Source organism: Salvia hispanica, chromosome 1 (genome assembly GCF_029641045.1).
Source record: "Salvia hispanica isolate PSC_SH4W2 chromosome 1, Shi_PSC_v1, whole genome shotgun sequence".
NCBI lineage: Eukaryota > Viridiplantae > Streptophyta > Magnoliopsida > Lamiales > Lamiaceae > Salvia > Salvia hispanica.
Window position 1 is genome coordinate 10,220,196 of NC_142692.1, and position 14,391 is coordinate 10,234,586.

General features: G+C 41.4%; 2 protein-coding genes across 2 annotated transcripts; one reads left to right on the forward strand and one right to left on the reverse strand.

Moving 5' to 3' along the window:
- Positions 1-3,634: 3,634 nt before the first annotated feature.
- Positions 3,635-5,661, reverse strand: LOC125224560 (protein NUCLEAR FUSION DEFECTIVE 4-like). The gene has a single exon (XM_048127981.2). The coding sequence runs from the start codon at positions 5,469-5,471 to the stop codon at positions 3,765-3,767; it is 1,707 nt and encodes a 568-aa protein (XP_047983938.1). The 5' UTR covers positions 5,472-5,661; the 3' UTR covers positions 3,635-3,764.
- A 2,571-nt stretch (positions 5,662-8,232) lies between these two features.
- On the forward strand, positions 8,233-12,620 carry LOC148933216 (uncharacterized). Its single transcript, XM_089059607.1, has 2 exons — positions 8,233-8,955; positions 12,600-12,620. Exons 1-2 carry the CDS (start codon positions 8,233-8,235, stop codon positions 12,618-12,620), a joined length of 744 nt encoding a protein of 247 aa, XP_088915733.1.
- Positions 12,621-14,391: the final 1,771 nt, after the last annotated feature.

Below are 14,391 nucleotides of genomic sequence, written 5' to 3' on the forward strand. Positions count from 1 at the left end.
GCCGCGGCTCTCGGCCCGGGCTTGGGCAGCCCGCGGCCCCCCACTACTGAGGCGAGCAGTGGACGCGGCTCGGGGGGGTGGACGAGGGAGAGCCGAGCGCTCGGCCAGGCCGAGGCTCTTGGGCCCGCGGCTCGGCCCGCCACTGCAAGGGCCGAGAGCCGCGGCCCTACCCACCGATTTTATATATATATATATATATATATATATATATATATATTTTAAATTCGAAAATTATATTTATAAATACTATATTCATTCCATTTTTGTTATCTTCCTCAATTCTAAACTCTAAAATTTCAATCCCTACCATTTTCAAAGTCTACAAAATGCAAGGTGGAAATGATTCTCCCGGCTATGGAGAATCAGGATTTGGCGCATTTTCGTCTTCCCAACCGTGGAGATCGAGTCCGACCCCCCCTCCAACGCACTTGTGGAGTCCACAATCGCCGCCGCCGTGGCAACAGACACCCCAACTCCGGGGTCAGTCCTCCTCTCAGCCGCAGAGGAACGTGGGTCGTCCCCAATCGGGGTTCGGCGACTACCGACCCAATATGGACGCGATCAACAACCCTTCTCAGCAATTCCAATCCTCCCAATTCCAATACACCCAATCCCCTCTATCTGAATCTGATAGATTCACGTTGGAACAGTTGATGGGAACACCACCAGAGACCCCGGTGTCCGGTACTCAAGGCGGCCGTGGGCGAAATCAAGGCGTTGGGGGGCGAAAAGGCGGCGGAGGTGGGCGAAATGGCGGAAATGGTGGGAGGCGAAGCGGCGGCGGTGGTCGAAGCGCCGGCCGCCGAGGAGAGCAGGGCACCGGAGGAGGTGGCGGCCGAAGTGGTGGGCGAGGCGGCGGACGCGGCGGTGGCGATGGCGATGGCGGAGGCGGTAGCGGTGGAAGCCGGTGGTCGACCTACTATAGCAATGAAGAATCCATTGCTGTAGCCAGAGCTTGGTATGCAGTCACGACCGATTCTATAGTCGGTACGGATCAGACCGACGTTTGCTTTTGGAATCGCGTTCTCGATGTGTACAATGAATTCAAACCAGATGGGAGTGTCGAGCGTACAGCTAGCCAGGTCCGGAAGAAGTTCGGAAGGATTACTAAAGCGTTGAAGAGGTTCAATGGCATATACGAGACCCAACTCCGCCTTGCTGAGAGCGGCCGCACCGAAGCCGACGTACGAGCGTTGTCGTATCAGTTGTACAATACTGAATCGTGGCCGAAGTTTACCTACTAGGATGAATACCTTGTTCTGCGTGACTGCCCGAAATTCAGGGTCCTCATCGACAAAGATCCTGTCTCTGGGCCGAAGCGGACTAGACTGGGCATCGCCGGCAACTACAACAGTAGTGGTGACTCACGCGCCTTCGACCTGAACGATGATGCTTCGAAGGAGGAGCCCCCCTCCAGACTCTCTCGGCGCCCACGTCCGTAGGGCCAGCGTGCCGCAATCCGGGAATCTAGAACCGGCTGTCAGTTCTCCGCTGCGACCTCTACAACAATGCCCTCAACACCGCAGGCGGCTTTGGCTCATACCCTAGAGGTGCAGATGATGAAGCAACTTCAGGAGAATTTGGCCTTGTACGAGAAGTCAACTGATCCGGAGACTAGGAGATTCTACTACGACCTCATTATTCGACTGAGGTCAAAGTTGGGATGGGCCGAAGGGTCGCAGATGGGCGGTGCCAGCGACAGTGGGGTCGGTGCAAGTGGCAGTGGCGACGGTGGAGGCGGTGACGATGATGTGATGGATGACGATGACGACACTGAGTAGTCGGGCGGTGTGCGTCATTTTTTTTACTGTATTTAATACATTGTCGTTGTATAATTTTACCCTATCTATAATACGACGACAATTTGATTTCAATTTATTTTAGTAATTTTTTAAGTATGCATTTTTTACTTCTTATATGCATATAATTTTTATTCTAGTAATATTAAAATATACCAAAAATGTATAAAAATAATTTTAATTGTTGAAATATAAAATAAAAAAAATGGTGGCCCGGAGGGCCACCATTGTGGTGGCCAAGTTTTGAGGGCAAGGGCCAAGTTTGTTGGGCATGCCCAAGAAATGGTGGCCTGGGCATGCCCAAGAGGGCCTCCATTGTGGACACCCTAAATGAGGAGTACTTATTTGTTACTCCCTTCATCTGTCATTAAATATCTCATTTTTTTATTCTATCTGCCAATAAGTATCCCATTTAATTTTTACTATATTTGGTAGGTGGACTCTATATTCCACTAACTTTTTCCACTCACGTTTTATTATAAAACCAATATATAAATTTCTAGTCACTTTACTACATAAAGTCAAACAATTTTTTAAAGAGTGAATTACATATTTATGACCTATACTTATCACGACGCACGTTTGTAGTCCCTATACTTGCAAAATATCGTTTACGGTCTCTATACTTGTACTTATGCACGTTTCAAGGTTCTTTTCACTTTTTGACCCTTTTTTGGACAAAAATCCCTAAAGAAGTAAAGAGCAAATTTCTTCACCATTTTCTCTCTTTACACCTTCTTCCTATTTCGTCTTACTATAACAAAATTAGAACTGAAATTATGGATTTGTTAATCTTATTTTCTTGTATTTTGTTAAACTTTTTGAACAATTTATTCATATGATGATAAATTTTACATTTTCACGTCGTTTTCCTTTATCACACTAGAGTATTTGTGATTATGCTTCGAATGTGGAGTATTTTAATTAAAGATCCCGTAAATAAAAGATTAAAAATTTGAATGACGAATTTCAACAAGTGAATATATGAATCTAATTAATTGTAAAGTGAGGAATAATTAATAAGCGATAAATGGATTGGATGAAATTATGGTTATTTTGGTTGTGTGTATTTAGCAAGTGGGTGGCTCCCGGCGATTATGTGGGTTCTCATATCATAAACTTCTCTTCGCAATTCTAACAAAATAATGTAAAATAAACTACTTAGCTGAACATTTGATGTGTCTTATTTCCTTATTTAACTATATCCATTCTCAAATTTTCTTATAATTATACAAGTCATTTAGACAAAGAGGAAAAAGGAAGAAGAAAGGAAAAGGAGAGAAGATAGTGTATAAATTTGCTCTTCATCCATTTGGGGGTATTTTCGTCTTAAAAAATGTCAAAAAATAAAAAGAACTTTAAAACGTGCATAAGTACAAGTATAGGTCCTAAATATGTAATTCACTCTTTTTTAAAACTTGTGCCGATCAAATATGATAAATTTAATCATGGACGGAGGGAATACTATGTTATTGTATGGTAACATTATCGAGGGTACAAGTAAAGATGACACGAGCGAGAAGAAAACAAACTTGAGTTATGGCTGTTGCACCAATCCTTTGAACTGGTACACTCGAACACACAAAATCTGTTCTCTGTCTGCTGAACACAGATGGGCTTAGAACTTAATCATACAGAATACGCCAAAGTGTGATGTTCATGAAGAAAGTGAGAGCATTAAAAAGTGAAAAACAACATGTGAATGATTATGACTTCCTTATAAGACAAATCACGTGCCAAATAATGTTAAACTATTCCTACTTGTTTGTATATAATTCACGCGTCTCCACCAAATGATGATACTAATATATTGTATCTTCCTTTTCAATGCGAGATGAATTAATTGGACGTACAGAGATCATATTAATTAAAATCCAATACAATGAACAACAGAAGAGATAAACCATATTCTTGCTTCTGCTATTACATTAAAACAATCACCTAAACTTGAAACTGTACATTGATTTAGTGATTGGTGGACACATCCAATTGAGTAGTAGTCGTAGTAGTCTCTGTTTCGGCTCTAAACTTCTTGTAAATATCTCCCTTGTAAAACTCCCTCGTCCTCGCCACTAAAATAAGAGATGACACCGCTCCGAAGAAGGTCACCGAAGCCAGAATCACAAACGCCGACCGATAGCATCTGGCGCCGATGCAGATGAGCTCCTTGGTCGCCGATCTGCTCAACCCTTTCTTCCCCAGCTCCCTCAACGCCTCCCTGTCGTAGAGCGGCCCGGTCACCTTCACGTTCAGCACGTACGACCCCAGCGGGCTCGCCAGCTGCCCGCAGTTGAACAATGTGGAGTAGTACTTGAGGCCGAACAGCTCTGAGATTATGGCGAAGAGCAACGGCAGCTGAGCCCCGAACGAGAACCCGATTATCACTGATGCTGCATAGACCGATCCTGGAAATGGGAAGGCGATGAGGAGGAGGCCGGTGCAGGATAATAACAGGACTAATGTCATCATTAGCGTCCGAGGGAACTTGTATTTGGTGAGAAGACTCTCCGACACGAATCCTGCGAAGATTCTCCCGAAGTAATTCCATATGCTGAGAAGTGAGACGAATGTGTTGATCGTCTTCTGCGGGTAGCCCAGCGATTCCCCGATCTGGCCGAGGTTGTCCACGGCGGTTAAGCTTGTACCTAATCCGCAGAAGGTTGCGACAAACAGGACAATCATGTCGGTGCTCAAGAGGGCTTGGAGTATTGTGTAGTCTTCCCCTCTCTCGGGCTTATTCAAGAATGTGTGAGTGAACCAAGATGCTTTGGCTGTTGATTTCTCTTCCTCGTTAACCGGATTTTGTATGGTTATTTGGGGAGGAGGAGTGATGGTCTGAATCTGAATCTGATCCCTCCAAGTTTTGGATTCTTCTCTGATGGCGATGAGCAGAGGTAGAAACAGTGCTGCACAGACCACGGTGGCGCTGCCTGCGTAGGCCGCGGGCGAGAAGGGGACGAATTTCTGGAGGATAGTCATGGCCATGATGAAGAGCGCGAGGAGAATGGAAACGGAGAGGAACTGGTAGAAGATGTTGAGCTCGTCGGTGGTCTGACGGACGACCTTCAACTCGCGGATGGTGTAGACGAAGAGGACGGAGAGGGCGGCGGGGAGCCAGGCGATGAGGAGGATCAAGGCCTTGGAGTCGTTGCCGTAGACGGCGAGGTAGAGCTGCGTGAGGATGGCGCCGCTCAGCCCTGTGAAGCCCTTGAGCAGGCCGATCATGCTGCCGCGGCTCTCGGGGAAGTTCCTGACGGAGGTCACGAGCGCGCCGGTGTTGGCGAAGTTCTGCGAATTGGCTCCGATGCATATGTACGCGCACATGTGCCACACTTTGGGGGTGGCGATTCGGCCGGTGACGGCCAGCCATATCATGAAGTAGCCGGTGAAGTTCATCGCGGATCCGACGAGGAGCACGAACCACGTGGGCGTGACCTCGGCGATGAGGCCGGAAAGGACCCCGAAGTTGGCGCCGAGGTCTTTGAAGAAGCCCAGGAGGTTGAGCGTCGTCTGGTCGTAGCCGAGAGAGGCCTTGATCTCCTTGGAGTAGACGCCGAAGAGATACGTGGCGCCGGCGCCGGCCATTATCAGGAACGACGCGAAGAGGGAGAACCACCGCCCGCGTACCACGTGCAACGCCAAGCTCATTGGACTAACTTTCGCCTCAACCATTTCTTCCTTCTGATTTTTTGGACAATGGAGGATTGTAGTGCTGCCCTCAATTATTCTTATATTAAAAAATATAAATGAGGCATTTAGAGCTGGTCAATCCGTAGTCCGATGTTTTATATCCGATTCAGGAATTCTATTATAATCGTCACGAGATGTATCAAATATCAATTCAATTTTATGGATAAGATCCGGATGGAGTAATTACAGGAATGATTAGCATTTAATAAAGGATGAGGATGGAAGCAAATGTCAAACATGGTGGAAAATAACCAGTGATGCATTGTTTCACATGAAGCTGCACTGCATTTGCTGCTTCATATATTGCACGTGCTTAAAATAGGAAAAAAGGAGTATTAAATTACCACTATTTATTCCCTTTATTAATTTCTCGTCCAAGTTCGCAGAATACTATTAACTAGGATTGTATATTAAAGAAATATATACTAGAATACTTAATGCAATTCACCAAGGAAATTTTGTTGCTATTTTTGGAATAGATTAGAAATGGATAACGATTGTTTTTGCCGAATGAAAAATATTTCATTGATTAGACATTAAAAATTTGATAATGTAGAACATATAAATTTAGAGAGGGTCTAATTCAAAATCAATGAACTTTGATGCAGGATTACCGAATTAAGCCCTTGACTCGAGAGTCAGTTTAGTAGTACTAATCAAACATAAATCACATGACAAGTTTAATTGGCCAGCTTAATTAATTCCAACCACTTGATATTGTGCACTACTACCTAGAGTCGGAAACAATTATACAAATGACATATTGAGAAGGACAAATATTAGCACACGAATTAAAGTATTAGAAAGTAAATTAGAGTATGAAATAAGTAACAATCGCGCAAGAGCTTTTTAATCATCGTCGCCGGAATAAAAGAAATTAATTACAAGTACTAGTACTATTTATAAACAAATAAAGCATAACATATGGAAGAAGCAAAATAGTGGCGAGGGTAAGAGCATGAATAACCCTGGCCCGGATTTGGGCCGCAAGTCCCCTCCACGTCATCATTCCCTCAAATTAGGGGTTTCAGGCCACAACTCCATTAACACCGCAGGCCACAACTCGGGCCACAACTCAGGCCACAACTATTCATCTCACAACATATTTTAATCATAAAATAGAATACGTTGAACAATTAAAACCGGAAAAATTCATTGTTCAGTCAGAAAATAGGAAAAGAAAATTACAAATCCTAGAAAAAAAAAATTACCAATACTAGAGAAAGAAAATTACCAAACCTAGAAAAAAGAAAATTACAAATCCTAGAAAAAAGAACTACTTTTTCTTCATTTGTGCGTGAAGGTATTCGATCATCTCACGGTGCAATTCGAGCTCGTACTCCGACATTCTCGAGGTATCCCTCGATGTCAACTCCGTCAGCTGGCCCATCCGCAACGTAATACTCATATCTGACATAGAGTCTGATATCTTGTCCAAGGAAGGATTGGGTGGCGGCGGCAGCATAGCGGAGTAGCTCGCAGTTGCCTTCCCCTTTGTTTTCCTCTTTGCCGCCTTTGTGCCCATCGGACGGCTTTCAGTACCAGGAGATGAGAGGAAGAAGTCATCGTCTGTCACGTTGAGGTCGATTGGCGGACCTCCTTCGCTTGAAGTGTAGTGTCCGGCGGCGACTTTGGTTCTCTTCGCCGCCGCTTCAGCCCCACCAGTGTACTTCGGGCTCTTCTCGGCAAGTTTCCAAACGTCGAAGTACTTGAAGTGCTTCTTCCCGTCAGCGAAGTAATCTGCCTTGGCCTTGTCCACAAGGTCCATCTCACTGTGCCCGCTCGGCCACATCCGGACTACGTTAGTCCACTTGCCATTCCACTTGTTAATCTTCTTCTGCACCCAACCCCAATGCTTGCGTAGCTTCACGTAGGTACGCTCGAACGAGCCTTCGGGTCGACCAGCGTTGTACTTATCCGCAATCCGCTGCCAGAACGCTTTGCCGCTTTGCTGGTTGCCGATCACAGCGTCCTCGGAGACGTCGACGTAGTTCTTGGCCAGCCACATTGTCTCCTGCGGACTGTACTTCTTCGGCTCATCCTCATCGGCAACCTTGCCCTTGCCCCTCCGTGGAGCTGGCTCCATATCGCTGATATCGTACTCATCAGTGTTAACCGGCGATTCCATGTCTACATTGGTAGGCAGCCCGGGACTAGGTGTTGTATCTGGATCGGGTGTCGGCGGCACTCGCCAGTTCTGGGAGTTCACGAAATCGTCGTTGGTCGCTGTTAAACCAATCCATAGAACTCAAAAAGTCTTGAAATGCTAGAGGATTGAGAGTGAAGTGAGAGTTTGTGTGGAAGAGTTACAAAAAATGAGCAAATATAGTGTATAAATAGAAAAAAAAAAAAAAAAAAAAAAAAAAAAAAAAATTCGGTGGGGACTTGCGGCCCGGCCGAACGCAATTAACGCCGGGACGGGCCGCAACCGATGCGGCCCGGGCACGCATAACGCCGGCCGGGACGTGACTCGGGAGCGGCCCCGGGACGCAACTGCGTCCTCGGGACCGTCCCGGGCCGAGCCGCAACCTCCTCCAACGCTGTTCTCGGGCCGGGACTCGCGATTTGCGGACCGGCCCGGCTCGCTTACGGAACAGCTGCAGATATGTTTGATGAGTACCTCCATGTGAGCGAGCATACTGGACGCGCTTGCCTAGCCAAATTCTGTCGGGCAGTGATCGAAGCATTCAAGGACACATACTTGAGAAAGCCAACGTCCGACGATGTTCGCAGATTGGTGCGAATGCACGAGGACAGGCACGGCTTCCTGGGGATGCTGGGAAGCATCGACTGTATGCACTGGCCGTGGAAGAATTGTCCAATGGCTTGGAGAGGAGCATTCACTAGCGGGCACAAGGGCACACATCCAACGATTGTGTTGGAGGCCGTTGCCGACCAACGGTTGTGGATCTGGCATTCCTACTTTGGAGTCGCTGGGTCGAACAACGACCTCAATGTGTTGAACGGGTCTCCCTTGTTCAACGACTTGTGTGCCGGGCGAGCGCCTACCGTAGAGTTCACGGCCAACCACCGTCGGTACACTATGGGGTACTATCTGGCAGACGGGATCTACCCTAGATGGCCCGTATTCGTGAAGACCATCACATGTCCGACTACGGATAGGAGGAAGTTGTTTGCCAAAAAGCAAGAGGCGGCTCGGAAAGATATGGAGCGCGCATTTGGAGTTCTCCAATCACGTTGGGCTATAGTGAAGGGAGCGACCCGTGGTTGGCACCGTCCGCTAATCGCTGACATCATGTATGCATGTATCATAATGCATAACATGATCGTTGAGGACGAGGGAGACAACGCCACTGTTTGGAGCGACGATCCGCTCGTCAGCGCCAGCAGTAGCTACACTGTCACCGATCCGGCCGTGCAAGGTGTTCCTCCCGACATGCGCAATGTCATGACCCGTTCAGCGGCGTTGCGCCAAGAAGATCAACACACACGCCTCCAAGCGGATGTAATTGAAGAAATTTGGAACCGCAATTGACTTATGTTTTAAAATTGTTTTTTTTTTGAATTTTTAAATTTCAATGTTGTAATTTTCTATTTTCCGACTGAACAATGAATTTTCCCGGTTTTAATTGTTCAACGTATTCTATTTTACGATTAAAATATGTTGTGAATAGTGCAGATGAATAGTTGTGGCCTGAGTTGTGGCCTGGAACCCCTAATTTGAGGGAATGATGACGTGGAGGGGACTTGCGGCCCAAATCCGGGCCAGGGTTACTCATGCTCTAAAGAATACTAGCTTGTTGTTGGGGTGATGAGGAGTTTTGTCCATTTATAATTTGCTTGTATTTTTGAGCATTTTTATTTATCAGCCTTGACATTTAACTTAATTCACTGGACTTAAAATTTTCAAGAACTGTGTTTGTGCTTATTTTTTCTAACTATGCAACTATTTTGACTTGAGTGCTTAAACATAATAGAAAAATATTTGATAATCATATTTATACTTACAATTTTTGTTGACCAACAACGAAGCCGGAAAGAGCTCTCCTGCAATTTGAAGATGCTTCAGAGTCATTTCGATCGAGTAAGCCTAAAAATCCAATGATTCGCCGGCATCTCCAACAATGAAGAAAGATTGTACCGCAGCGGAGCGTGTGATGCCGACATTTTGAAGTCGGTGATGAAGATCAACCAACAAGACGTCAAGAGGCCCTTTAAGTATGTCAAAACCTGGGAGAGTGTTCAGGGGATCAATAAGTGGGCAGGTGGCACCCAGTTGAGTTTGGCCTCGCACCCTAAACGAACGAAGTAAGCGTCGGGTGGTCATTAATCATCAAGTGGCGGCAGTCAACCCAACCTCATTTGTAGCCGACATGTGAGGAGGTCGCGAGCCAGTTCGGGGGACCGGTGCTAGGGGGTCCTGAGTTGGTTCGTGACGTTCGATTGGATGAATGCTCGACGACAAGCCAGACCAAGCCTGGAGGCCCCCCAAGCTCCCCTTTACCCTCGTATTTTATGGGATATTTGGTACAAATCACAATGGGCGACTTTACCCTAGTATTTTATGGGATATTTGGTACAAATCACCATGGACGATACTACCCGTATAATGCCGGTACAGAAATTGGCACATGACCAGGTTGTTGAGCATCTCCAGCGTCGCTGCTGCCGTCGTCGTAGTAGGAATATTTTTTTTTAATCTATTTTTAAGAACTTTGTTATTAGTATTAAATTTCTAATTTTTTGAATTTTAATAATTTAGGTTTTTTTTTAACTAAGTATTTAATATATATTTTTTTAATATTGTATTTTTAAATTGAAAAAATCGAGTACTGATATCCATAAATAGTTCAGAGAAAATATGGTGGAGAGATGATATTGTCTCTTGAATAAGAAATAATAAATAAAATAAAAAGTTATGTGGGTCTATGAATAATTAAATAAAAGAGTTGATTAAGAGACGATGGTAATATGCAGTAACTAAATCTGCAGTTCATTCTTTTTGTTAAGTTCATATTATAAAAAACTCAATTACAAAACTCCACACTAGGCACTATAAGAACTTCTGATTTAGATATATACTTGGGGATATAGGGTTGTAGATAAAATGCAAACTTATATATTAAACTTATATATTGTACAAACTCAAAATTTCTCAACACAATTTTAACACAGTTTCAATATAATATCAACACAATGTAAAATTTCAAAATTTTAATATCAACAGAATATCAACACAATATCAACATAACATCAATCATTGACTACCGTTGAAATTCTGTTGACATTTTCCTGTTGATGTTTTTTTGTGATCTGTTGATATTTTTCAATGTTCCAGATCATAGTTTTGAGTTTGTATAATATTTAGAGTTTTCATTTGATCACCTCCCCTGGGGATATAGTATTAAAAAAAAATAGAAACTTATCAAAATATCTCTTTCTCAATAGTCGAACCCCAGGGAGTGTGTGAGTGTGTCGTGTCACTTAATTAAGAATACGAACCGTAAGCTATACATTTGTAGAGAGTTGATCTGTTGCGCACCCATTGTGAGCGACTTATGGGCGACAGCTGACGTGGAGTTATATTTTTATTCTTTTACTTATAATATTTTTTCTACTGTTTTCAATTTTCATCGCCATCTTTCCCTTTCCATTCCCTATCTCTCTTAACAATTTATTTCCCTTCCCTATTTCTCCTACCTATTTCCCTCATTAATCTTCAAATTTTAGTTTTATTGGGTCTTTCACAAAATCATTTTCTCAATCTCTATTACTCCACTTTCGATGACAGAATTTGCTTTTTCCATAGCTGGTTACGGTGACTATGAAATTTTCGCTGCAATTTTTTTAAAAAATTAAAATCCCTCTTGCATAATTGAAATATTTGCTAAAGCTGTTTGACTTTCACAAAATTTGAGAAAGCATTTGCAACAGAAACTCATTTGGTGAGAAAAAATATGTGCAGAAACCCATTGATGATGTGCGAAATTACTAATTCTACAACAATAGTAAGAATAGTTTGATTCATTAAATTGAGGGAAGTGGCGATCTTATGGAGAAAAAATTCATTGATTACATTAATATATTTAGTGAGGAGGAGAAATTAGTAGAGAGATTAAAGGTTTGGTGCAATCTATCTGCAATGGCGGCGACAAGGTCACGAGAACAAGAATTTAATAATGGAAGAAATAAATATATTATGGAGAAAATTAATGATACGAGACAGTGGAGGATCGAATTTGATAAGGAAAAAAATTAATTGTGAGATTGCCACGTCAACTGTTGCCCATAAGTCGCTTAGAATGGGTGCGCAGCAGATCAACTCTCTTATTTTATAGACAATGGTTTTAAATTTTAATAGTAACAATTTACGCAGTGATAGAGTCTAAAGTGCAGCATCCTTTTTTCCTTCTCATTATTTTAAATTTTAGTATGAAAAAAATAAGAGTAGTGGGTGTGGGTGGGTCAGGTCTGGGGTTGCGTGTGCCAAGAGAGGGGAGTGGGCTCGTCTGATGTGCACAAATGCACAGCAGCCCTTGTTGTTCCTCATAATATAATAAAATAATAATTTAATTTAATTTAATTTAATTGATTTTATTTTTTTTTGTCTGTGCATTTGTGCACGGTAGAAGATCCTCATCCGCATAATTGTGAATTGTGCGTGTGTGGGTCTCACTATTTCTGCGCTCGAAACGTGTCACTTCTTTTATGCAATTGGTAGAACCTTAAAATTACAATATTACCAACCAACCCATACTTAATTCACCTTTTTATTTCTATTTTCCCTCAGTTCTTAAAAAAAATAATTTTATCATTTTAAATTATCTTTTAAAATAAACTAATTCTAAATACTTCAATAAATAATAATCCTAATATTCTTTCCACTATATTTTCCCTCATGTGTCTCTTATTTTTTTCATTCTTTTCTTACTTTACCAATTACATATTAAAATTCATGGCATTTACAAGTTTGTCTATTTTTTTAGGACAAAGATAGTAATTTACTTTAACTTCTTTTTTAATGATCATGATCTTATTTTTACTTTAACTTTACTTGCAAAATTAAAAAACGAACTAAATTTTGTTTAATTTATTACTCCCCTCCGTTCTATTACATGTGACATATTTCTTTTGGGCACATGTTTTTAGGTATCGGTGTTTGGTGGTTAAATAAAGAGATAAAAATACTAGAAAGTAAGAGAGAAATAGAATGTTACTTTTTTTACCATAAAAAGAAATGTGTCACTTATAATGACACTATCCAAAAAGAAATACGCCTCACAAAGTATTATTTAAGTTTATATTATTTATTATCATTTTATTACGATTAATTAATTATATGACCAGAGCCTGAGCCAGGAATACAAGTGAAGGTGATATTAGACGCCTTATATTTCATTAAGAACGAGAATATGTTGTTTAATGGCTATTTTTAGTATTTGATTGAAAATAATTATTAATGAAAACTTAAATTGGAAAGGTTATGGATTATCTCTTGATTTTTGAAACTATAGGTAAATTCAGTTCAATAAGTTAATACTCCCTCTGTCTCACATTAGGAGTCTTAGTTTACTATTTTGGTGTCCTACTTTAAGAGTCCCGGTTGGAATATTCCATAATTGGTAATAGGCCCCATATTCCACTCACCTTTTTCCACTCATATTTTATTATAAAACTAATATATAAAAGTAGGACCCACATTCCACTAACTTTTTTCACCAACTTTCCTTTATATTTCTTAAAACTCGTGCCGAACTCAACCGGGACTCCTAAAGTGGGACGGAGGGAGTAATACTTTATCCGTGCCATAAAAGTATGTGCACTTTTCATTTTCGTTCGTTTACTGTGCATTCCATTTTCAGAAAGTTATACTCCGTCTCACTTTAGGAGTCCCGGTTGAGTTCGGCACGGGTATTAAGAAATATAAAAGAAAGTTGGTGGAAAAAAATAGTGGAATGTGGGTCCTATCTTTTTATATTAGTTTTATAATAAAATGTGAGTGAAAAAAAGTTAGTGGAATGTGGGGCCTAATACTATTTATGGAATATTCCAATCGGAACTCCTAAAGTGGGACATTCAAAAATGGTAAACCGGGACTCCTAAGGTGAGATGGGGGGAGTATCAATTTATTACCTCTATACATCAACTTATTTACAATTTATATCACCATTAAACACTACTAAATGTAGATCCTACTATCCACTAACACTGAAACTACCCTTCTCATCCTTTCTCCTATTTTATCAATTGTATCTTAATTTTCGTGCCATATTAATTGTCTATATTTCTATGGGACGGGAGAGTATAATTAGTACTTCCTTCATCCCATTTAAGATGTCTACATTCTTGAGTGTCGCGAGATTTTAAGAGTTGTTAGGTGGAGTATGTAGATAGAAAAATGTTCTCCCTTTGTCCACCAATAAAAGTTTCATTTTGCTATTTTCATTTGTCTACCAATAAAAGTCTCATTTACTATTTTTGGTAATGAACTCCACTAACTTTATCCACTCACTTTTCATTATATAACTAATAGTATAAAAGTAAGATTCGCCTCCCACTAACATTTTTTTAACTACTTTTTATTATATTTATTAACATGTGTGCGCGACCAAATGCGGCTTTATAACTGGATTGATGAAGTATTTGAATTATATATTAATGAAGAAGAGAGATGAATTTATTTTTAAATATAAAGGGAAAATGAAGATATTGAATGAAACGAAGGAAGTATTGCCTATCGACACAAAGGATATCAATTACATCATGTGGTTGGGTTTTGATGAATGATAGGGTTTTCTCAACAAATAATAAGTTTATGGAACCAAATTTTGTACAACCAAAAATTGATTTATTTGAATAAAAAAGTGATTTATTTATGCATTTAATTCAAAAGTATAGACATATATATAATATAGGGAATGTGCATAATATTATGGTATTT